The 26,289-nt window shown below is 44.3% G+C and overlaps 1 protein-coding gene across 1 annotated transcript; it reads left to right on the top strand.

Moving 5' to 3' along the window:
- Nucleotides 1–5,512: 5,512 nt before the first annotated feature.
- On the top strand, nucleotides 5,513–21,012 carry LOC123035027 (solute carrier family 2, facilitated glucose transporter member 5-like). Its single transcript, XM_044452858.1, has 12 exons — nucleotides 5,513–5,566; nucleotides 7,260–7,355; nucleotides 7,871–8,022; nucleotides 9,133–9,257; nucleotides 10,147–10,299; nucleotides 10,399–10,524; nucleotides 11,876–12,063; nucleotides 15,409–15,519; nucleotides 18,115–18,216; nucleotides 19,326–19,401; nucleotides 19,514–19,641; nucleotides 20,839–21,012. Exons 1-12 carry the CDS (start codon nucleotides 5,513–5,515, stop codon nucleotides 21,010–21,012), a joined length of 1,485 nt encoding a protein of 494 aa, XP_044308793.1.
- The last annotated feature ends 5,277 nt before the right edge of the window (nucleotides 21,013–26,289 follow it).

Below are 26,289 nucleotides of genomic sequence, written 5' to 3'. Positions count from 1 at the left end.
ACCAGGAAATGTTTTGTTGGTTTCTCTCTGCTGCTTTCACCCCTTCCTTCCTTCCTTCCTTCCTTCCTTCCTTCCTTCCTTCCTTCCTTTGGTATTATATATATAGATTTTTTAAACCCTTGTAATTCCAAGCAAGCTCCTCTTGTTATCCTTCAACTGTTTCCCCTCTGTCAACCTCATGATCATGGGGTTATTGATGTTCAGATTTTCTTTTACTTTCCTGCTGGGAAAGCATGAATGTCACAATAAAGAAATGTGGCACACATCTAAGTCTAAGCCATCTTGATTATAATAGTTTGGAAGGACCAGCCATGGATGGATCATCTGTTGACATTTGGAAAGATGGTCATGCTCCATAATAAGGACCAAGGATGGTACACTGATCCTGACTTGCAATGACTGAAGGGAGAGAAGATTTGTGATGGTCATGGGGCATTTTTTTCTGAGTTGTGCAGAGGACTGAAGTTCTTTGACCCACCACCCATAACATGTGGGAGCAGCTGCTCCTTCTACCCATGTAACAGGGGGAGAACATGGTTTATGGTTATATAAAATGGGGCTGTTTAGACCTAACTAATTACGATTTAGTGGGAAAACTTGCTCATGGTTGGGAAATAAGTCAACAAAAGGAAAATTCACCAGAAAACAATCCACTTGAAGAAATCTGGAAGAAATTTGTGCTGAAACTGTTTAAAGAAAGCAGAATTTATAGGTGCAAAAGTTTGGGGACATGGGTTTATTCGTTGATATTCTTACTTATTTCATTCTATGCTGCTCATAGCTGAAGCTCTCTGGACAGTTCTTTGTTCCCATGAATTGCATGTGGGTGTTTGAAAGCGCTTGTTTAGACAAATCCATAAGTTCCTCCTTTCGTCATCCTCTTCAAAGTAGTATGCAAAATCAGGAACATTTTGGTCTATGTGAAATGGGAAAATACTTTTGCTGATCCAGTGTATTCTTTACCTTTTTTTTTTTTTTTTGAGAGTGAGATGTAGATGGGCATCAAGAACACATCACAAGCCCTTTCTGCATCTCCATCAGACATCAGCAAGGCAGTGACTAAACCCATGTCTTATGCCCATTCCTCTGCACATCTTCCATGTGCCTATGGACAACACACATGGGCATGTTGCAGGTGTGCAGAAAAATGCATGACACGAAGGAAGGAGCTGGTCACCCTGAGGTGCCACCCAAGAGCACCATTCCTGGAAAGCAAGGTGAAAGAAGTTGAACGAGAAGGATTTTGTTCCTTCAGGGATTGGTATGGATGGCAAGAGCAGAACATTATCCAATCAAGTGGAGTTGCACACTAAGGAAGGATGGCAAGTCTGGTGGTGCATCCATTCATAGCGAGCAGATTCTGAATCCTTCAGCAAATCCTGCTTTCTGCCTGTGGGATGAACAACATGTTGAGGCTGTCCAACATGTGCATGACAATTCTGACATGGGTCTCCCAAGTGGGTCCTCTCCATTCACTTTGTGTTTCCATGCAAGGGTATGACATTTAATCCCTTGTGCAGCATGCATAAAAAAGCTCAGAAAGCTTCTGCTACTAGGCAGTAAAGAAGAAAGGTAGGTAGATGATAGATAGATAGATAGATAGATAGATAGATAGATAGATAGATAGATAGATATCCCAGGATAGAGTCTAGTGCATGCTGATACTTTGCGCTGGTCCCTTCCATAGCTTGAGAATCTATACAAACCATGAGCCTTCACAACTTTCAATGACTTTGAATGTGAGTAGTACTTGCCATCTCCTCCTTTGCCAGCAGGATGCTTCCCCAGGCCTCTGCCCCAAGGCAACCACAGCCAACCCCTCTCATCTTGTAGCAAGGGGAGAGCCTCATCTTGGTTGCACCAGCTCTTCTCAGGGAGCGAACAAGCAAGTTTCAAATCAGATTAAACCAAGGCACATTGGCTTCGGGGTGTTGAGGGCTGGGTATTGTAAAAGTGCATGTGCCCTTTTGTTTTAATTACACTTCCTAGCTGAGCTTGCATACTCTCATTAACTAGCGCATTTTTCCTTTGCCCTTTGTGTTAGCAAACATGCATTTGAAGTTGATTTGTCCCTTAGGGAAATCTCACAAGCTCTAACAGAACTCCAGTGTGTGTCTCCTTCAGCTCACATGTGGTGGGCAAATGCAGTTTTTGTCTCCCAGTACAGATCAATAAAGGTGTCCCACAAGAACAGTGAAGCTTGTGACACAAAAATATTTTTCTCATGAGATGCATCCCATGAGATGCATCCTTATAGTCCTCAAAGAATCCTTCATATTGGTATTATGGGCCACGATCCAGGAAGCCAAACCTAGCCCCCAAATCCCATCTGTGCAGTGAAATGTTCATGTTCAGCGTCTTTCTCCCCATCCCAATCCTCTGACCATTGAGAGGAAGAATTGGAGGAATCAGCCCTTGCTTTCTTCACCTTCTTACAGTCTCATAGTCCTTGCAGATCCCTTTAATACTTCTAGACTTATTGCCCAGACTGGGGAGGGAAGGAGGCTGGAGCACCAACTGGAACTGGCACAGCTCCTGCCCACCATTTCTCCGCCATCAGTTGTGACTTCAGGAACTTGCAGCAGGGCAGGGACTCAGCTTCCTGAGTCCCAGTTCCAGGTTATAGGAACCTGGAGCTGGGCGTCCAAAGAATCCTATGGCTGCCCAGATATGATGTCAAGAAGCCAGGGGATTCTATCCTCATTGGCCTAAGTGGGGTTGGGGAGGAGAACGACATTCAAACAGTAAGAAATACACCCTCAAACAGCCTCCACTCTCAATAGGCAATTTAATGGGATGGAGAAAGTGGTTGGGGAAAAAATCATTTTAGGGAGGGGGAAAAGGCAGGTCTCAGCAAAGAGGATAAAGCCCCAAGGAGAAATAAACCATCCAAGAAGTCCAAGTTCCAGCTCTGAAGCCACAAATGCACTTCCTCCTTGCCACGTAAAGGCCCTCTGCTCATGCCCCCGGGGTGCTCTTTCCCAGGAAACAGAGGGCCTTGTGGCAGAAGGGACCTGCTCACATTAACCCCTCCTGTGTCTTCTCCAGTTCAGTACTGGAGAAATGAATCCATGCCTTGGGACTGATAGCAGAAGAAACATGGTCTCTCCGCCTAGTTTCCTAATCCCGGTGCTCTGGAGTTCTTATCATAAAGAAGCAGCTTTGATAAAGGGAAGGAGGGCAATCGCTCTCTCACACACACATTATACGTATTCCTTGCTGGACGCAGTGCGTTCCTCCCCACACCCCACTCCCAAACAAAAGGCCCCATGATGGTTTGTGCACAGGCATGGGAGAATTTAGGTAATGGCTTTCAATGTTGTCCAAGAGATTTGCACACAAAGCTAATGCACATCACAGACAGACACTTCTTCACTCCAAATAGCCTTTGTGCAAAAAAAAACAGATCTCAGAAGGCCCGGTTTGGGGACATTATTCACAGCTCTTAACATCTGTGTGTTTCCAGTGCCAAGCCTGGAGTGAGTAGACAATCAAGTTAGCAAAGGTCTATGGCAGAAGATGAAAAAGAAGCCCAAATATGAGATGGAGTGAATCCATAAAGGAAGCTTTGGCCTTGAACTTGGGAGAGCTGGATGGAGCTGTCATGGACAGGACTTTTGGAGGGCTGCCATTCACAGGATTGCCATAAGCCGGACATGGCATGGTGACACACAACAACAGCCTTGCCTAGGACCTGCTTAGAACTGGGACACAGCAGGCCTAGACCTGCTCATGTTTATTGTGTTTGTGTTTTGGGGCACAATTCTTGCTGTATTTAAGCTTCCGAGTTCTTTCCAAAGATTTATTCTTGAGAATAACCAGCTCCCAATGAATCACTGCGGATGGTGCACCTGAGCAGTCCGCAGCTGACCTTTTTGATCATTCAGTAACACAGTTAACCCTTTCCAACAGGTCACAAAAGTTAAAAGTTACAGTGGTGTGATCTTTCCCACTTGCAAACCAAAGAAGATGCTGATTTCTAGAAAAGAGGGTTTTTCTTTGGCCTGGTTATGTGTCAATGATTGCCTGATGATCTGTCTAAATTATACCTACTGATCCATACATCAAGCTACTATTGGTGTCCCCCTGTTGTCAATTGCAGCACCCCAAAACACCCCAAAAGTAGTTGGCTAGAAGAAGGCCCCAAGAATAGTTGGCCAGAGGGAGGCCACATAGTAGAAACACCAGTTATACTGTCCCAGAAGGGAGGGGGGATAAGAACAAAATGAACTTTGTGTAACCCACAGCGAACAAGCCAGTCTGACCTCGAATACAGTAATCAAAGGGACAGTGGGAACTGGTTATAGCCACCATGAAAGTTGCAAATGTGCAGGGAGTTAGAACATGGCAAGCCTGTGCGAATCTCAAGCTGATAAGAAATAGACATGGGGAATGTCTGGTCCTTGTCAGAAGAAAGGACTTTTTGAAGTTAGCAGCAGTGGGGTGTGGCTACATTGATGTACTGATGCATGAGAAGTGTATTAGGTGACCTAATTGCTTGCCTAGGGTAAAAAGTGCATGGACCAGGGTGCAATTTTTGAGATACTGCTTTGGGCTGAACTTCCCCTTTTGTCTCCCTCCATTCTATAGTACACTAGAATAAATCTGGTGTTGCCTCTAATTCTTGTCTCAGGCTGCTTTTGATTCCGGTCTGGGGTCCACCTGGGTTTGCCCTAGCTGTTGACTGGTTGAATTTGGTAACACCCCTTATTACAGATGGAGGAGTTAAGACTGAAAGAGAAGTAGTCTAAGCAGGGTATGTTTGCCCATAGCAGTATGAGATTTGGGCTGAGGACTTGCTGAATTCCTAGCTCAGTCACTTTTCTATTTTGTTACTCTGGCTCTAATGTACCGGTAACTAATCTGAAAGATCACTGTGGGAATATGGCATTCAACCAGTCACCTTTCTTAACAGAGACTGTGCAACTCATCTCAACTTCCAACTGTCAACAGCTTCTTCTGGAATGTCCCAATGTTCTTCCCAGATTGGATACTGCACTGCTGTTGAGCATTCCAAGGACTTTCTTTCAAAAGGAAATAGGACTTGGCTGCATTTTCTCTTACTCGTTGGTAAGATGAATTCTCCCATTGCTTTCTGGTTTTGTTGAAATGTTCAGTGGTCAAGGACCAAAGCAATTCCTTTCCAATCTTTCCACTACCAAAAGATGGAGTGATGCCCATCAGCTTAGATATCTTTTCAATAAAGATGGAAAGTTCATTGAGGGAGGAAACTCTATCAACAAGGATTTCATTAAGTGGGACAACCTCCGATATTTAGGAGTAGTCTTTACCTTGAATCCAGATGCTGGGGAACCAACATTGAGGGATGACTGTTAGGTCCAACTGCTTTGAGGGGGTGTTCTGGGGGAATTTGTTTGACTTCATGCTCTTAGGAACATAATGCTGATCTGATTATACACTGGTATTCCTCCCTTTTTAAAGAAGGTGGTAAAGGTAAAGGTTCGCTCTTTTGTTTTTCTGCAGGTGAACTGATGGTTCAACCTGACAGAACATGGAGAGAGCTCAAAGCATAGACACGGCTAAGGAGAAAGGACCCAAGCCCATGGTGAGCTTGAAAGGATGGCTTGTCCATTCAGTGTTTATAATCCCCACTAAAAAAATCTACCTTGATGCTTTAATTGTTTTCAGGCCTGCATACAGAGCTAGCATCTATGTAAGAGTTAGGCAGTATTATATCATGTAGTTAGTATGTATAGTCCATGTAGTATATAATATAAAACATTAAATAGGTATATAACATTCAAATGTTGCCCTTTGATCTGTCATTTCTTGGATGAATTTACAAAAACAACAATCTAATTAAATAAGCAATAAAGCAGCAGCAAACAAAGCAACAGGATAAAAAACATCAAAGAATCAGCTACTGTTGTTTTCATATTTAAAAAAAAAAATCCACGTAGCTTTCCAGAGCTTTAATTGCTGCCCATGAGCTCCCTCAACCCTGTAATGCAGCTTCCAAACCCTCTATACATGCACAGAGACACAACAATGCACAAATAGCTGGGAGCCAGTGGGGCACAGTGGAGAGGGACTTGGAAGAGCCGAGTTACACTTCCCATCCAGCTGCGAAGCCCCACGGCTAACTTTGGACCAGCCTATCCTGTCCGTCAGGGTTGGTGTTGTGAGGTTAAGGGGCACATGGGCTCACCTTGGAGGCTGCTTTCCATTCCTTGCAAGAGGAAAAGGTAAAATGCATGTAATTATTCTTAATAATAATTAAGAGGTACATGAGGGGGTGTCACACAGAGGTGGGTGGAGACTTGTTTTCCCCTGTGGAACAGGGAAGGACACATTCCAATGGAGCAAAGTTCAGAGAACCAAGATTTGGGGTGGATGCCAGGAAGTACTTCCTGACAGTTAGGAGCCCGAGGGTATGGAATGGGCTTCCATGGGAGGTAGTTGGAGTCCCAGTGGTAAGGGTGTTTAAGGATAGGATGGACATGCACATGGAAAGCATGTCAGGAGTGGTGCCCGCTGGAGCCGGGGGTCAGACTAGATGACCTGGGAGACCCCTTCCGACTCGCTCTGTTTCTATGTTTCTAAGAGCATTAGCATCACGGGGATTTGTGTGCATACACGTTTGAATGCTTGTGGACATGTATCCATTTCCTAACTTCTAAGCTAACATTACTTGTGACCCTTGAGGAGGAAAATGTTGTGCATCATTGACAGAAAACCTAGAAGGACATTCAAATACCTGCCTGGCAAGGCTTCTTGGGGAGATGAGTTCATAAAAGACACAACAAAGAGGTGGAGAAAAAAGTGGAGTCCTTTGTTCCTTCAACATTTATATGCACACCCGCCGAGGGGTAGGGCTTACTGAGAGCCGAGACATCAGAGGTAGGACTACTGGTTCAGTCCCACTTCCTGTTGCCTTACACAGGAGTAATACATGAAAGTTCTACTGCTGATGTCAGAACTGACTGAGTGCAAGAAACAGACAAACAGGTATCCCAGCTGTGACACTCAAATTAATTTTGGATGACATTGAAGTGGAATCATTCCCCCACACACTTTGTCCCAAATACAAGGAGAATGGTGGGGACATTGTCTATTCGAACTACTAAACCTATAAAAATGTGCACTGTGCATTAACACCACCGCACTCCCTATCGGAACATCTGGCCTCTCTCTTCTGTTCAGAAATCTTGCTTTTGGTTGTAAACAGAAAGGCATTGATGGATGTAGCCATTTTGCTCTGCAGCCCACCTCCCACTGCCTGCTTCTCTCTCCTGTAGGAGCTTTCCTGGAGACTCATGTGCGTGTCTGTGGCTTCCAGCACCATGTCCATACAATACGGTTACAATATGTGGATAGTTTATTCTCCCACTGTGGTAAGATGGCCCTGCCTTGGAGGTGACCCCTCTACGCAAGGGTCACTGGATATGCTTCAGTTTTCTTTGTGAGGGACGTTTTGTACATCTGGTCCACATCGTACTCAGGTGTTCCAAGATTTGAGGTTTACCTGCCCCCTTTTGTGCTTTTTTTAAACATCACAGGTGTTCTTATTGTATGGAAGGGAGGCATGATCCTCATGGAGGTAAAGCAACCAGGAGATGCTTTACAAAGTAAATTTCCCCCAGCTTGGAGCTAAAATCTATTGGTTCTTTGGTTCCTTTCCTTCTCCTGTTGGCCTCACCCACCACTGAAATGTTGCCCTTGAGAATGCCTCCATATTGGGCTGAAAGAGGCCCTTCGTTCCTATGACTGAGCAGGCAGGACTGACAAGAGCTCCCTTTCAAATGTCTGCCTGGATATATACTAGTCCATCCTCATCCTCATCATCATCTTGCAGCCAGGTGATGTGTGGGGAAGTCCTCATGCCAGTATGTTTTTTCTTCTCTTCTAGCTCATGCAAGACTTTTATAACATTACAATTTCTGAATTCATGACGGACTCAAGTTCTCAGATATTCCTCACGGCTGTCACCATTGCTTTATTCCCACTCGGGGGCATATTCGGAGCCGTTGCAGCTGGCCACATCTTGGATAGGTTGGGAAGGTATCAAGTTAAGATTGTGGATGGAGAACTACATGTGCAAGAGCAGGGATGGGCACAAGGCCCTCTGGCCACCATCTTTTCAAGCAAAACGACCCCCCATTTTGGGACATCTGGGACTGGGAAAAAATGGTTTGCCATTGCACTACAAATTTTCAAGAGTAATTTAGGTAGCTTTGGCAATAGTCTACAGATAGTATGGGGCACAAAAATGTCCAAGGTCTTGCATTCAGACTCCAGGCCAAAGTTTGCTCTCCTTTGTCCTTGAGTCAATTGTTTCCTTGCTGAGATTTTTTCAATGCTTACCAGGGAGAAAATACTCTCCAGTCAACTGCTCAGAAGATAGGGGGGGGGGTCAGGTGAGCAATCTTCCTAGGCCATATTGTGCCAGAGGGCCAGAGGTTCCCCTTTCGCTCAATGTAAAGAGGGGACAATGTGGCTGCCACTGATATTCCTGACAGTATGATCTATGAAATAGACACTCATTCCCTTTAGAGTCCCCCCGCCCCCCAAAAAATCAGTATAATTCAATCAGTTGGAAGGAATCTGGGAGAAAGTCTTAAACAGTGTTGTCACATCATCAAATATTGCAAGTGGGTTGGTTGGGGCAGAAATCCAAATCATAAGATAAGATCTAGTTCTGCTCCTGGAATCTGCCTCTGAAAATGAGGGCTTTCTACCAATTCATACAATTTTGCATGATGGGGGTGGGAACATAGCTTCTGAATCCCAGATAATCCTATCCAATTTAATTGCAGTTGTTTCTCCAGCTAGGACAAGTCCTTACAAAAATGTGCGGCCAATGTCTGTCTGGAAGTGAAATAAAGCATCTGACTAAGATATCAAAATAATATACTGTATATTGCCCAGAGAACTTCAGCTATTGGGTGGTTTAAAAGAACGGCAATTAAAATTCATGCATAAATGAGCACTTGGGAGTTGGAGCTTCAGTGAATTATGTAGTTTGCTTTACTGTTCCATAACTGGAAGAAATTACCCAAGAAACAAAGAGGTTCTATGCAAATTCTGTAGATCCTCTTCCTCCTGTTTGGATATTACCATATATGCACTGGCATCTCTCTGTCCCTCTTGCCCCTTTCACTATCTTTTCAGGAAAAATTCTTTGATGATAAGTAATCTTTTGTCTGTTGTCTCTGCCATCCTCATGGGGTGTTCCAATTTGATACATGCCTATGAATACATCATGTTTACACGCTTGTTTCTTGGAATATGCACCGGTGAGTTAGGTTCATAGATTTCATGCCTCATTTATTTATTTATGATTAAACTTCCCCATCTGAAATATTGCTGGAAAGTATGCCCTTTGAATAAAAGGATCAGGGATACTGAAAGTGAAGAGTGTGAGATGCAATCCCAAGAAAGGATTTGCATGCACACGGGGGAGAAACATGAGCATTGATGTTTTCTTAACTGCAGATCATGTTATTGGCAAGGCAAGCTCTTTTTCTTAAATGCGGTAGCTGTGTGATTCATCAGTGGTCGGAACCCTTGCAGCAAAAGATCCTGGAAAGATCCACTTGCAATGCATCTCGAGTTCACACATTCCAGTTTCTGAGACTGTGCATCTTAGGACAGGAATGGCACATCAGGGAGGGCTGATATTACAACTCTTTGGACGATTGTGTTAGAGAATGTATAGAACCAACTAAAAATGGCACATTAAATTCATGGACTGAAAACAGGCTCCTTTATTCATTTATTAATTCATCCAATTAATAAATGAAATATTGACCTATTTCTGCATAATCCATTTGCCATACATCCTCTGCCAATTCAATGAATGACGTTTGGAGTAATAGAACATCCCTGGGTACCCAGATGTACAGACTCTGGCTTTGGTGGGTCTCCAAAGGAGGTGAATTCCAATCTTGAGAGATCTGGTATGAAGTCTGCCTAGGCAATCTCATCATACTTCTGATATTCAATATCCTATCTTCATTTAATTTCAGCCTGCAGTCCTCATGCAGAACCCCACAGGGCATCTCATTGGGTATATGTTGTGATGGTTACCCCCCACTGGGTCTTATCTGTGAAGGTGTTCATATGCTTCTGTGTATCTTGTCATAGTCATTCTGTGAATGATCCCTTAATTTATCTTCTAACCAGCCATACTCTGCAGTGTTGTCCCTATATACCTCAGTGAAATCTCCCCGAACAGCCTGAAAGGAAGTGTTATGATGATATCCCAGCTCTTTGTCACAGCTGGTGTCCTTTTGGCACAGATATTGGCACTTCGCGAGATCCTGGGGACAAAAGAAGGTAATTTTAGAATGGCACATCCTTTGGGTTGCAGCAGATAAGCAGCATTATCACTGGATTCCCATTGTACCTGGGTCATCCCTGTATTGTTCTGCACAGGTTGGCCAATGCTGATGGGTCTCATTGGGATCATACCAGGAACACAGGTGTTCCTAGTGCCTTTCTACCCAGAAAGTCCTAGGTACCTACTGATTCAGAAGAGGGATGAAGACAAAGCAAAAAAAGGTAGAGTGGCTCTAAATGGTATTCCATAAAGGTGGAGACCATACACGGCAATGTACTGCCCAGAGAATTGAAACTATTGGATGTCATAGAAATGAAATCGATACTCATGCTAACCTATTGTTGTAAGCCGCCCCGAGGCTTTGGCGAATGGGGTGGCATAAAAATATTTTAATGTAAATGTTTTAATAAATAATAATAGCACAATAATAATGCTAAACAGTAGCAGGTCAGACTGAAGAATCTTCATCTCCCACCTCCGTGACCAATACCCCCATGTTACTATGGATACAAGGGTATAAATGCACATCTTGCACCTGTGTAAATGTATTTGCAAACGTTACAACAGTGTATACATTAGGACCATCAATATACATTGGTGGGCATTTACATAGACATCTTGTGCATGCAGATTGGAGAGAAAGAGAGACAGAGAGAGAGAGTGAGAGAGAGAGAGAGCACTGATAAAGGAAAGGATTTCAGGAGAGAGAGAAAGGAAAATGATAGACACAAATAAAGTTACCATGCAGTGTTTGCTCTCATGCCATTCTGTTAACATAGTATAGATGTAGATTCAGAAAGGACTGCAAAGATTACTTAATCCAGCCCCTTGCTTGGTACAAGTTTTCCAGTGTAGGATGCAGTTTAAGCATCCCTGGTGGATGCCAACTAACCTCCAATCAAACACCTCCTGTGGTATTTCCCTTGCTACTAGGATGTTTCTCGTAATGTTCAGCTGAGACCTGCTTGGTCATTTTTCTTTCCATCTTCTGCATGACAGACTTGTTGATATTTGAAGCTCATCATCATCATCATTTTTGAGGGCCACACTTTTTCTTTCTTCCAAGATAAACATGTACAAATCCATCAAAAGTTTCTCATGGACTTGGTTTTCTCCAGACAACTGAACTGGTTTAACCCTCATTCTCGTTCCCAAAGCATATTTTGGGCACAGTAGTTGTGTGAAAGTAGGAAAGAGGTCAAGGATCTCCACCAAGTTGGGCTACACGTGCAAACAGAGGTGATCTTTAGACAGAACTTCTCGTCCCTCTTCCCTTGCTGCTCTTTTGGGGTTCATAGGTACAGACACACTCAAATCCCCTCTCATGTGCACCTGCCCTCTGCCCTGCGGAACGTAAACATCTACTTTTTATTAGCTGTGGGGAGGGAAGAATCGAAGGCATACTGGTGGCCAAGTGGGGCCCAATCAGTGTGGGATAGAAATAATGGGGGAAAGGAAACTGCACCATGGTCCTGACCTGAGCCTCTCTCTGCATGTGGGTCATGTAAATCTGCCCAGCCTCCTTGGCCACCCCGTTCTGAATCAAAGCCAGCCTGCCTTTCTCCCCTTCAGTCTTGCAGAGACTGAGAGGAACGAAAGATGTAAACTCTGAGATCGAGCAGCTCCGTCAAGAAGACATCTTCGAAAAGTCAGAAAAGCAGACGAATTCACTCAAAGTGCTCTGGAGCCAAAACCTACGATGGCAAGTCATCACAATCATTGTCTTGATGTGTGGCCAGCAGCTCATTGGTGCCAGTGCGGTAAGGAAGGCAAACTATTGCAAAGGATTCAGCCACGGGAGAGTCAGCATGGCCCAGGGGCTCGTGTGTCGGACTGGGACTCGTGCGGGGATGGGGTTCTGATTCTCACACAGTCCTGAGGATTGCTGGATGTCTTGGCAAGTCCATCTAAACTGCCTCATGGGGCTTTGTGAGGATAAAATGGGGAGGGGAGGAGGAGAATTATGTGGGCTTGCAGGGAAAAGGTGGGCTATCCATGTAATAAACGCATGAATATGTAAATCGAGCCAGGAAAAATAAGGATGATATGTTTTGGGGAAGGCCAAAATACTTCCATGCCCAGGCACACCTCCCTAGGTCCTGGGTGCCCTTCAGATACTTTTGCCAAAACTTACCAAGATGTACCCATTAGAGTACATCAGAATTTTATTACTGCTTCCAAACGGTGCAAACACAATCAGTACCGAAGACAAACACAAGCGGGAGAGTGATTTGGAGTGGACATGTTCCTTTTCTGAAGCCTGTGTTTACAACTGCACCCTTGCACAGCGGTACACTTCCAAAAATACACTTCTGTACACTGTTGCGGATATGAAAACCTTCCCAGAGTGGTGAAGGGAGAGCACTTCCTGTGGGACAGCACATGCTATACATGGAAAAAGTGTTTGATTCTGTGCCATCTCCAAGTGAGGATGGAAAGGATCCCATAGGAATCCTGTCATGAGGTGAGCTGCCCCCACAGTTCCCTCTCCTGCCAAAGGCTGCCTCATTGCCTGCAGTGCAAGCTGCCATCTTGGGAAGAAGAAGCATGTCCCACAGTGGTTTGCTTCTGCCTCAGAGGTGGGGATTTGGAGGTGACACTGGCAATCCCACAGATATCAGCATTTGAAGTGCCCTGGACAGAAACAAGTTTTTTGTCTACAAAATTCAGGTCTAAGGAAATGTTATTTCCCCTTGTCTCCAGATGCGCCATCCCCCTGCCCCCATGAAACCAAGTAGGAAAGCTTTGTGATGTAACAACTTCCCAATAAGTGGTTGCCTTCATGGTTGGGTTTTCCTTTCACTATCAAGAAGCAGCCATAAAACCCTGGACTGGATCCTGCTTTAGTCTTGCACAGGTTGAACCCAGCATAATTAATTGGGCTTAAACTAGTCATTAATAATATTCCCTGTTGGTTTCTATGGGTCTCATCTAAAGCAAAGTAAGTCTGGGTACAACCCATTGAATATAATGATGATATTCTTGGTTTGGTTTTACCAGATGTTGCCTGGGAGAGATGCTGCATGCAGATGGGGTGGGAGAAGGATCCGTGGCAACCATGCATTCACTAAATCAGGGATTGGTGATTATTTCTTCGTTCAGTTCTTAGATGTATATCCCACCTTTTTTCTTAAAAAGAACTCAGGGTGACTTACATTGTTCTCCTGCTGCTCTTAGACTTATTCCCACAACAGGAACCCTGTGAGGTGGGTTGGGCTGGGAGTCTGTGACTGGCCCAAAGTCACCCAGTTGGCTCTATGGCCCAGCAAGGACTAGAACCCAGATCGCCTGAGTCCCAGTCCCATGCTCTTAACCACCACACCACACTGGCTCTCTCACTGGTAATGTGTTTATCACTGAATAGTCACCTTTTAAGGAAAACGATTTCCTCAGTTTTTAAAATCATGTTAAACATGCAGCCCTGGGGGCTTTTGAAAACACAAGTGAGCCAGTTGTGGCCTTCCAGATGTTCTGGCCTAGGACTCCTATCCGTGCTCACCCAGAATAGCCAATTACGAGGGATCATCAGAGGTGACAGCTGAAGCCGCTGGAAGTCCTCACGTCACTCACCCCCTTGGCACAGGGCCAGCCACCTCTTGGAGGAATCCTTCAGGAAGCATAATTACTCTTGAACATATGCCATTTTAAAATTTTTATTTTTATCTTGATGTAAATAGACCCACACTCTTCCTGGACTTAAAATGGCTTGATCAGTATTTTACTTCTAAAGAAAAGAAGGGATTATTCTGCATCCTGCATTCAGGGGAAGTGGAATCTCCCTGGCTCCGGGTTTTGCTTTAGGACTTTGTCACGGAAGTCCAAAAAGTCACCAAATATCACCTCCTGCCTTTTATGTTAAAAAAAAGGAGCAAAGGAAGGTTGCATGCAAGCCCTCCTGGTCTCTCGTGAAATCTGAGATTCTTACCTAAAATCTCCAGCAAAAATAATTAAAATACATTAAGGGGAAGAATAAGTTAGTTGGCAAAATTATTGTTATGCAAAGAAAGGGTTAACAGACCAGGCATTGTTATGCAGGTTTTATTGTTATGCATCGCTTCAGGAAGGATTACATCTTAGATTACTGAAAGCTGACTGCCATTCATATGCTGACCTGGGAAAGGCATTCTTCCAGTACAAAGGTCTTGCATAGGCAAGATTTGCCTGGCCTGAGTCCCTTTTGTCCGCAGTCAAAAATGACCCCTTCTGCAGTGAATGCTACTCTTTCATTAATTCTAGATGAACACAAGAAGCTGCCTTCTACCCACCAATCTACCTACCTCACTATTATCTACCTAGGTTACCCCAGTGTGATATACTCCAGCTGCTTTGGACCATAATTCCCAAAATACCCGACTATACTGCCTGGGACTGATAGGAATTAAAGTCCAACATATCTGGAGTGCACCAGGTTGGAAAGCATGGTCCAGACTGACATCCAGAAGCTATCCAGCACTCTGGACAGGACGGAAAGCCCCATGTGCCCCTGTCCAGAAGTTGTCTATAATTTTTGAATCACTGAATAGTCTGGTAGGCCTCAGGAAAAGGCAAATAGCAACTCTAAAGAGATTTTCTCTATATGCCCTCCCACCCCCTGTGATCGACAGCAGAAGCCCTCCTCTGGGAGCCCTCCTTGAAGGAGATCAGGAGACAGAGTACCCGGAGGAGGGCCTTCTCTGTGGTGGCGCCCCGACTATGGAATACGCTCCCCAGAGAGGTCCGCCTGGCACCATCATTATATTTTTTTCAGCACCAGATCAAGACCTTTTTATTTGATCAATATTTTAATATGTATTACTTGGATTTTATTGTTGGTATTTTTATTAGATTTCAGTCAGCGTGGGATAGTTAATTTATTTTATTCTGATTAATGTTATAAGCTGTCCAGAGACGGAAGTAATGGATGACATACAAATTTTATAAAGAAAGAAAGAAAGCACAGAGTCTGGAACTGGGGAATTTGGCAGAAAGAAGCTCAATCAAACAGTTCCATTCTCTAGGATGTGAAAGATAAAGGGCAGCTGATGTCCACAATACAGAGATGCAAGATCCCTTTGCTCCACCAGTAGCTATTTCCAAGACCCTTGGATGTTCTGGCTTGATTACAGGCATACTACTATACCGAAAGGATCTACATGTCTACCAATGTGGGGATTAACAATGTCCGATACATTAGTATAGCCACAACAGTTCTTCTTGGCCTCTCTAGCACAACAGCGGTAAGTTCTCTCTCACCCTTTAAGTCCATCTTCTCTCAGAAGCACTGATCTGCACTGAGAATCTCCATGTCCATTTTATGCCATTGGGTTGCTGCAGCATCCCTCAGGCAAACTGAGAATCACAGTCTTATACAGTATATTTTGAGTGCTGTATGTAAGAGAGCCCCATAAAGCAGATTTCTCCCAGGCTGGGAACGTGCACTTGTTGAAAGCTGCAGCTGCTAGAACATCTTACTATTGGCCATGCAGGGTGAGATAGAAGCGAATGGTACTGAGACGAAGTTGTGCCTTTGTTTCTTCCATTCTGGGAAATGAGCACACCATTTCCTATGCATAGATCTATTTCTTCACTGCCTCCCAAGGGCAGATGTCTCTTTTGCCCCAAAGGAAAGGAAAGGAAAGGATGGAATTTAAAAAATCCTTCTCCAGACAAACTGGGAATCTAAGCAAGCTGTACAGTGATCTCATACTCTTTACCACAGAAACACAGAGGAATGTCCCTTTGCTTCTCCTTTAGCTTCTTTATATTTCATAAGCTTCTAGTTGCCTATTGTGGTACTGATTGCATAAATGGAGGCATGCACCCCTTCAATACTCTTAGCAGAATATTTTTCTGTAATGATGCATAGCTACATCTACATCTACACGGATGCTGGAGAAATCTCCAATGGACTTATCTTCAATAAGTTTGGATTTCTATGCATTTGACTGGTAGATTCTGCAGCATTCTGGCTTTTCCCAAGTCACATGGATTCCACAAACTGTGGGGGGGGGGGGAGACTTCCAAGAACTTTATGCAAACTTATTCATAGAAAACTATGAAACATTATAAAACACAAGTGAAAATGCACATTTCCCTGCCAAAGGCTAACATATTTCAGGGAAGGGGGGATTTGCACATTTTGGGGCAATCGGTGCATTTTTAAAAGTGTGAATTTACATAAGTGTAAATGAATGCAAGTTCAGGGAATGGAAAAAATAACTCCGGCAACTGGGTGGCTGAAAGGATGAAAGATGCCAACAATCCGGGAGAGACAGATTCCTATCCCTAAACGAGTCATTGATCTAGCTTCATCACCTCTGTGTTGATTTATTTACATTTTAATTAAGTTGTGCTGGCTGCCAGTTTGTTTCTGGGCTCAAATCTAGGTGCTAATGATAGCTTTTCACATCCTAAGTGGGTTGGGAACTGGAAAACCAAAGAACCGCTGCCTTCTGTATGTTCCTTCCCACATTAGCCAGTTGCCCCTTGAAAAACTGCTTCAGATTCCTTGGCCTTAGGAACCTAGGAAGGCAGGAGACAGAAGCCCCATGGTTGTCTTCACCAGCTCCTGGAATGTTTGGCTGGCAAAGATTCCTCAGACCCTGACACTGCACTGTTGCAGTCTTTAAGCATATGGATTTTTGAGGAATTGTTTGGTTAAATGTTTTAACATCCCTTGAGCTTGTTTTAGCTTTTATAGTTAACTGCTATTCTTAGAACTGTTCTGTGCTTGTTTCTTAATGTGGGTTTTGAAAATGGTTTTAAGCATTTCCATCTCTAGGTGAAAAAGGAAGAGATATAAAATTTTAAAATAGGAATGTTAAGATCCTCATTGTCTCCCTCCTCCCCTTTCTAATTTCATTTCTATACTGCCCAGTAGCCACTCTGAGTGGATTGCAGCATTTCATAAAAATACAAACAGCTTTAAAGAAATCAAAAGTTATCCAGTTCCCTAGGAAAGTGGACTTTTGCTATCCCCCATTTCACATTTTATAGTCTCCAATATCCTGTAGGGCACATTAAGCCAACCTTCCCCAACTTGGCGTCCCCACGTGGTCTGGACAAACAATCCTATCAACTCCAGGGAAGGATGGGAGATGGTATGAAAACTTGAACTCGTGAACCAAAGCCAAGCAGGGTGTTATGATGGGTTCATTTTCCCCAACAGAAATTGCCAATTGCTTGCAAGTTCCCAAATTCCCCTCTTGAACCTCAGATGGAAGTTCTCTAGCGTGCTAAGCTGCCGCTGATCTTCTCGCTGCCTGCTAGAGAGCAGCCCAGCTTGTTCTCCTTCCTACCCAAAGTCCTCTTCATTGACGTACACATGAAGACAAGCTCCCAGAAAGACAGGCTGCCTCTAAAGGTAGCGTCTCAGCCAGGTATTGCTTCAGGGAAGGCCCAGGTGATCATGCCAGGTGCAATTCCCCGGTGCAACCATCAAACTGCTGCAAGTATGAAAGGAGTCTTTGTAAACTTTCACGAACTCAGGGCAAGATACTTCTGTGCCTGTGCCAGAGTGGCTGGTGAAATGGCGTTTCAGACAAACCATAGACAGAGTTTCAGCCATTGGACCAGATGCATGGGCCTTCCAGAACACTTAAATGCTTCTAATCAACCTTGATTTGGAGACTCAACTGTGCCAGGGAGGCAGTATCTTTATGAGAATACCAAACATAGCGGATTTTAATTATTGACTTACAAGCAATTCTAAGTCTCACTAGCATCACTGCTTTGGACCCAGTTCTGGCTCCATTGCCTTGCCTCCTTCTCCTCACCAGTGGCTCACAATCACCCCATCCTTTCTCATACATCCTTGTCTTTTTATTTCCTAGATGTTTCTCATTGATATTGCAGGGCGGAGGGTTCTGCTTCTGGTCGGCTTTGGGATCTGCACAATCACCTCTGCTGTATTAGCCATGAGTCTTCACCTGCAGGTTTGGCACCTGAAACCCTGAGGAGTGCTAAAATGCAGAACTGAGCACTGCTTTTTGTCAGGACATCCTTGCCACACACCATCCATGATGCACCTACAAAAGCTAACAAGCAAACTGCAGAGCTGCTCAATGCACGGGACAGAGCATATTTTAAAGCTATGCCTAGAATAGGGAACTGCTGATGAGGGAAGTCCACTTCTTGTGAACTTCCTGCATTCTTCCAGTCTGATTATCAAAAATGGATCAGGTCAAGTATTTTTCTGCTGACTTCCATTTCTAAGATGGGTCGCAGTTTGTACCTGCACAAGACCCACCACCACCATCAGCAGCAGCTGCAACAGAAACAAGGAAATCGTGCAGTTGGTGAAATTTATGCTATTCGCACACATCACACTACTTTGCATACATTGCATAAACTGGCACCCAAAAATATGTGGATCTAGCATAAATGGCCTAAATAATCCAATTAACACAAACTGGCATAGAAAAACCAATGTAATTCACACAACCTGCAAAAAGCCCCTGTGGCTTGTGAGTGCTACTCTGCACAAATCAGGCAATTTTATGTAAATTTCTTAGGTGTGATTTTTAAAAAATGCATGAATCAAGGTGCATCTTAGAGGTAGAACCCCATGAGCAGGCCTGACTTGCAGCAGCTGGTTGGAACTGGGGGTGGGAGAGGGTCTGAATCATGAAAATCCACTGGGTCTCACCCCTACATCAGATTCCTCACACATTGCTAGAATAGAAATAGGGATGTTTTGAAAAGGGTATGCACCTCATTGCTACATCTGTAGAAAATACTTGTGAGAAAAGTTACTTTGGAATTTAATATTCCCTTGCGTTTTATGCCAAGGCATCTTGGACCTTGAGTCTAGGTGACAGGAGAGCTTAAATGTAGGTTCCTCCTTGAAGATCTTCCCTGAAAAGAACACCTTGGATATTATTTTCCACGGCTGGAGACTTCACATGGATTGATCTATTGATGTTCTGTGGGATCTCCATTGTATCTTTGGGTCAGCTCAGCTATGGAATGGGTGATTCCCATTGGTAAAGAGTATTTGGTAGGATCAATGGCACATGACTGAAGCGATTATTTTCTCCAACAGACAAGTTTCCCAGTGATGACCTACATCAGCACAGTTGCTGTTGATACATACTTCGTTGGATACACCTTAGGGCCAAGTAGGTGTTCAACTGATTTCTTAGATGAGGCGCAAGGCATGACGCAGGCAGGTTAGTGAGTCAATGGCAACAATAGTATCCCATGTTTCAAATTTCTTTTCTCCACCCAAAGGTCCAGTCCCATCTGTGGTCACAGTAGAGCTATTCTTCCAATCCTCGCGGTCCTCAGCTTATGCGATTGCGGAATTTGTGCACTGGTTGCTGAGCTTCATTATGGGAGTATCCTTCCTCCATGTAGAGGTATGTGATTTAGAAGATCCATTTGGTGTGTAGTTTTAATAAGTTAAGCAAAGCAATTCCCAAACTCCACTCCTTCTTCTAAAACAACTGTATATGAAGCTCTGTGCTTAGAGTAAATGGTTTATCATCATTTGTTGCCCCTCAAAATTCAGGCCAGTGTATTTTCTTACTGGTGGATGTCAAGGCAACTCAGATCCATGCCATTTTTTCAGCATTGTGTATTGGTAGACTTGGCCACAAATCTGAATGCAGGACCTTGGCCACATTGCTATTGCTCTCAGGGAAGGGCTGCAGATCCCTGGCAGAGCACATAACCTGCATGCAGAAGGTTCCAGAACCTAGCTCTGGCCTGGGAAAGGCCCCTCTATGAGACCTTAGAAAGATGAATTTGTAAACTGAGGATATATATGACTCTATGAATGATCAACTGAGTCTGGTCTCCAGGGATCTTGAACTTGGTCTAGGAACTGGGACCAACTGTGGACCGGCAGTTCTTCGGGTATGGAAAGACATTCAGCCAAGGAAGGAAAGAAGGGATTTGTGACAACAGTACCTGAGCCTGGCAAATTGGTTCCAATGCCTGCATTGCTCAAGCTGGTATAAGTGCAGAGTAGTCTGGCATTCCACTTTCGCCCCGTTGAGAGAGCAGAATAAGATCTGCATTTCTCCATCTTAAGTCACTACCTCCAGCAGTGGGCTGGGTTGTCAGTGCAAGTTCCTTGCCTGGCCCACCCTGACCCCCATATCTCCTTCCCAAGGTGTGGGTCATCGTTAACCTCATCCTCATCATCACGTGTGGTCCTTTAGGGGAAAAAAGAAAGATTGGAATGATATTTGGGAAGATAGGTGTAGGACAGGGGTGTCAAACTCACGGCCCATGGGCCAATTGCCAGACGGGCGGGGCACAGGGAAGGGGCCCTGTGGCCTTCAAAGTGCCAGCGGCACCTGGACCAGCTGCAGGATGAGTGGCCCACCACCACGGTGGTGGTGGAATACTTGATGCGGCCCAGCCTCACCCAGACTCTACTTCCAGCGGCCCCCAGGTCAGTTGAGTTTGAGACCCCTGGTGTAGGATGAAGAAGAAAATCAGAGGGATGTGTGTGAGATGAACGAAGAAACTTCCATGTTGTGCTTGTCATACCTGTCCCTTTCGCCCCATCCTTCCTTCCCTGTAAATGTTTTCTTTTTCATCCTTAGACACGGCTTGGTGCCTACAGCTTCCTAATCTTCTCTTCAATCTCAGCAGCCACCTTTGTTTATATCTTCAAATTTCTGCCAGAAACCAAGAAAATGACCCTTCTGGATATTCGGAAAGCCATGGCAGTCAAGACAGGCAGGAGGATTCAGGTCAAGGGTCAGATGGGAAAATAGAGATAAAGACATTTTCCATTTTTGCGGGATTTTGTTTGCTTGCTTATGAAATTAGAATAAAAATGTACACACCCACACACCAATGATTGCCTGGGAGCCCCTCTTATCCTCCTTCCACTGTATCAGCTTCAGCTGATCCAGTTACAGTAACGGCCTCTTCTGGTCTGAAGAAACAGGCTTCATCAAGTCCATGCTGAGACAGGGAGAATTTTCTCTGCATGTGCCACTGTTCAAGAGATCTGCCCACATTAATATACAGTTGTGGTTCAATGCGGCAATTTGAGGGAATGGACCATTGTGACTTCTAGTCTGCCTGGATCTCATCCATACATCCCAGCGTGCTGCACGCACGGACTGGCACGTAGCTCGCTGTCAGAATTCACACTTCTCCGACTATTGTGATGCAGTTCTCATTTCAAAGGGAGTCTCAAACTGCATTTTAAGATGTGTATTTTCAGAAGATCTATCATTAGAAATGCATATTTTGAGAGGAAATGCATGCAAGATGAATAACTAAATCTGTATTTAAATGCACATTTTCCTGTGGATGCGTGTTTGTTTATTAAATATGCAATCACAGATGAATGCAGAAATGGGATGTAAAAGGGATTGAGTGAACACAGGAACAAGGATGGAGCCAGAATAGACTGACCTCTGTAAGGATCAGTATCGGAGGCTTTGGTGGTTTGGGCATGTTGTTTCAGCTGTGGATGGAAAGGGTATAACAGTTATTTTTACTCTGAGGAGCAGGTACTCCAGATTCAGAAGGAACTGGACAGACTATGGAAGTGGGCAGGAGACAACAGGATGGCATTCAATGTGGATAAGTGCAAGGTCTTGCACTTGGGGCATAGGAATGGGGGTCATCAGTACAGGTTAGGGGACAAGTGGCTGGAGAGCAGCACTTGTGAAAGGGATCTCGGGGTGCTGGTTGCCAGCAGGCTAAACATGAGCCAGTCATGTGATGCAGGGGTCAAGAGGGCAAACACCACCCTTGGTTGCATAGTCAGAAGTGTGGCTTCTAGATCGAGAGAGGTATTACTACCACTCTATATGACTCTGGTGCACCCACAATTGGAGGATTGTGTTTAGTTCTGGGCTCCACATTACAGGAAGGATATAGCTAGGTTAGAGTCAGTGCAGCGTAGGGCCACAAGGATGGTGGCTGGTTTGCAGGGTAAGCCATATGAGGAGAGATTGAGGGAGCTGAGTCTCTTCAGCTTGGGGAGGAGAAGACTTTGAGGGGATCTGTTGACAACATAGAGGTATGTGAGGGGATGTTACACAGAGGTGGGTAGAGTCCTGTTCTCCCCTGCAGAGGAAGGCAGGATGAGTTCCAATGGAGCCAAGTTCAGGGAATCAAGGTTCACTTTAGATGCCAGGAAGCACTTCCTGACAGTTAGAACCCTGAAGGCATGGAATGGGCTTCCACGGGAAGTGGCTGAAGCCCCATCAGTGAAAGTGTTCAAAGATAGGCTGGACATGCACATGGTGGGCATATCATGAGTGGAGCCGGCTGGAGCTGGGAGTCAGACCAGATGGCCCGGGAGGCCCCTTCTGACTCACTCTGTTTCTCTGTTTCTATTTTCCATCCTGTCTGGACGCATCCATGGCCTATGGAAAACTCTTTCCCCATTACATCCTTTTTCTTCCTGTCGTAATAACCACTGGAAGGGATTTAGCAGTTTAAAACATCAATCTCCAATCAGGTACTTTCAGTGCTCATTTCATGAAAAATATCTAATAATACCAAGATATATTTCTTTTAAAAATCTAATTTTATCTGGCAAAAGAACTAGAACATTAATTACATAGAAGATTAGTATGACTACATTATAATAAATGGGCACCTTGGAAGACATGAATGATTGAAAATGTAATATGAACCAGATCTGTTAGAAACTGGAACTCTTAATATTTATATGATTCATTAAATATAGCTCCAATTTATTTGGGGAGCCATTCATTTAATAAGTAATTGAATGCCCTGATCCCAAACAAATTGACCGTATTCCATGGAGCTCCATTCTGTAGTACATGGTGCATGTGGTAGCATTGTGCTTATGCAATGGGTTCCTTGGAGCATCTCCCCTACTCTGTAACTCATCCAAACATGATTAAAAATGCAAAATTAAACCATTTAGAATAGAGATTGAGTTCTACTAATCACACCTGGTTAACCTAGAAAGGAGGTGGATCATCCCCCTTCCAAGCGGGAAGGACCCTGGTCATTTCTTCAAGCTTTGAAGATCTTCCTCTGTCACTGTCTTTCCCCACCATACTTGAAGACTATCATGAAAGTAGAGAAGGCGATGGCAGCATGTTGGTTCATTCTTCCTCTCCTTCCAGTCATTCTTTGGAGAACAACATCCTGCATGGGGTACCAGGCTTTGAACCATGGCTAGGGATGTGTGGGAGCTTTGACTTTGCTTGAAGAGCATGCCCACATGCCCTGCCCAAAGTCCTGAATGTGACTGGCAGCAGATTTCAGGCAAATATATTTGTAAATTGCTGAACATTGCTTTGTGGGAGGTGGCACAAATCAGGGCATTTGCAGAGAGTTGGAAATCACTCCATGATGGTGGCTTGAGTTGCAGGTATCAGCTTGACACCCCCTGTTCTTGCTGAGTGAGTGCAACTGCAGACATGAAAGGGAATTTTCATGAAAGGGCAAGAGATTTGCAGCAGAGCAACATTGAGGGAATCCTGGCCATCTCTGAGGATGCTTGTTCTATCTACCATAGGCCTTGATTCTGTTCATCAGTGTGCCAGGAAGTCAAAGAGGGAAAGAAGAAGGGAACTTGTAAAATCTCTCCTAAAGTGTGACACTTGCTGCTACTACAGTGGAAAAAGGAAGGGAAGGGAAGGGAAGGGAAGGGAAGGGAAGGGAAGGGAAGGGAAGGGAAGGGAAGGGAGAGATGATATCTTGAAGCAATGGAGTAAAAGTCTCCAAGAAGGACATCAAGGGCTGGCCAGGGCTGACAGAGATAGGAAAGAGAGAAGCCAGGAATTTTCCTATGGCTTCAATTTTGACCCAGATAAGAAGTTGAGGACCTTCCAAAGCTCACCTCACACTCAGGTCGAGCTTTGCAAAACCCTGAAATTTGCATCTGAGCCTGGTTGTGGAGAGTTTTGCCAGTGGCCCTCATGCTAAAGTGGACATTTGCTGAGCACAAAATGGCAATGACAGAACCGAACAGCTGGCTTCCTCACCCGAGGTGATGGCTTCTTAAATTTGTGACTGGGGTGATTCCAGCCCTTCCTTCTCCAGCCAGCTCATCAGCTATCAAAGCCACTCACTTCCCAAGTTGTGAAGATGGGGTTTGAATCAGAGGTTTGCAAAGTCCAGCTGTGTGTGCACAGGAACTTTGCATTAGGATTTGGTCTGATGCCTGCTAAAGAATGCCTTTTCTAAAAATGCTTGTTTCCTGTGAAGGTGGGGTGTGCTAAAATATTCCTTTTCTTGCTTTTTGGGTGTGAGTATCCCTGACACAGAAGCGACCTGCACATCCTGGAGACACTGACACAGTTGCTAGCTGCAAACAGACATATTGCTCCATTATTTTGTAGGGATTTTAAGCACTGGTGAGTGGAGTTTAAAGGGGCCTGCAGAGTGCAGGAAGGGCTACCAAAGCTGGATTGTTTTCAACAACTCTACCAAAACCACCAACCCTTTTCAATGTTTGTTCATTTCCATATGCAAGTGACAAGACAAACCAAAGACAGTAAGTCCACTGGGGGTGCACAGTCAAAAGAACATTTCTGGTTTATTTAGACATATAGGAAACACATTTTGCATGTAGGTGGCCCCTGAAGGAACTGCGGAGATTGAATCTGTACAAGACGCTTTCATAACTTATCAGTTGCATGCACAGTTTGGAGGAGGGGTGGGGAATCGGGTAGGGGATGGCGTAGGCAGTTTGCTAGAGGCACATGAGAATAAAACAAGAGGGTTGCAATGGGGATTAAGAGCACCCAATGCAAAAAGGAGAATCTTCAGGACAGGAAAACATTCACAGGTCCAAGGAAGAACCTTCAAGACAGGCGCATTAGCATTTCTAAGGGTAAGAAAGACTTGCAACATGATCAGATCAGGAATCCCATCTTAAGTCAAAAGCTGTTCTTACAGTGTTCTGCTTAAAGCAGCCACATTATGGCAGAGGTTTTTGCCCATCTTGTCCTGAAACAAATTAAGGAGGTGGCGCACAAAGTGAGGCTTCTCTTCAGAACAGAGGTGGGACAAGCAATGGCCAAAGTGCCCAAGTCAACCCACGGTCAAAAGGACCAGATGGTCCAGATCCAATCTTGTCTTCCAGGTGCAGCCCTTGTGGATGCTGTCCTTTAGTCCAGTCACATGACGTCATACCATCATCTGTTAGGAAATACATTACAGAATATGTTTGAATTAGGAGGTCTATAGCTGAACTCTGGTGGGAAGTCTGAGTAGAACTTGGGTGCTGAATAAGCTTGCTTTTTCTCTGCTCTAAAATTATCACAGGCTCTTAAACTTTCTGGTCAGGTCCCATTCTGAACTGCTATCTTCTCAACATCAAATAACCACCCACAACAGTATCGCAGCAAATCCCAACCTGTTACATGAGCTCATTCTCACTTTTCTCTTCCATGCACTCACGTTATTTATAGAGATCTTTTGTTAGCAGTTCAGTTCTATAACCCCCCCAATCCTACTTGCTCAGAAACTTCAGTGTAGATTGAGAAGGACACATTTCCATCCTCATGGGACGTATGAGAAGATGGGAGGGGGTTGCATTTGTACACACACACACACACACACACACACACCACTGAAGGGTGAGAGGGATGGACTAATGTAGGGATTTGGGATAGATGTATCTTGTGATCTTTATTTCTCTCAGTTTGCATTTTCAATTTTCAGTTCCTTTTGTTTCAAACTTTGATAATTACTTCAGTCTTAAACTCAGTTTCCCCAAAACATTTTTTTAACACTGGAATGAAAATTCAGAAGCATTTTTGGGCACAGTTCTCTGAGTACATGAGTCTTTGCCTAATGTACATATTTATTCAGGCAGTTTCCCAAAAATATTTAGGTTTGCAATGATCCTCTTTGGATCTAGCTCCCTTCTGTACATCAGATTTCTTCCTGTCCTCAGCCCAGGCTTAGGAAGTGAGTCAGGCCACAAGGAAGTCTATGAATGCTCAGAGAATTCTGGTTGCATGACTGACAACCTTCTTCTTGGCAGTACACAAGCACAAGTCTGCTTGTGCAGTTTTTGAGTAAGCTTGATTTCTGGCAGC

Source organism: Varanus komodoensis, unplaced genomic scaffold (genome assembly GCF_004798865.1).
Source record: "Varanus komodoensis strain SLA01 unplaced genomic scaffold, ASM479886v1 scaffold75, whole genome shotgun sequence".
Taxonomy (NCBI): Eukaryota; Metazoa; Chordata; class Lepidosauria; order Squamata; family Varanidae; genus Varanus; species Varanus komodoensis.
This window is presented reverse-complemented; position numbering and strand designations above follow the sequence as displayed.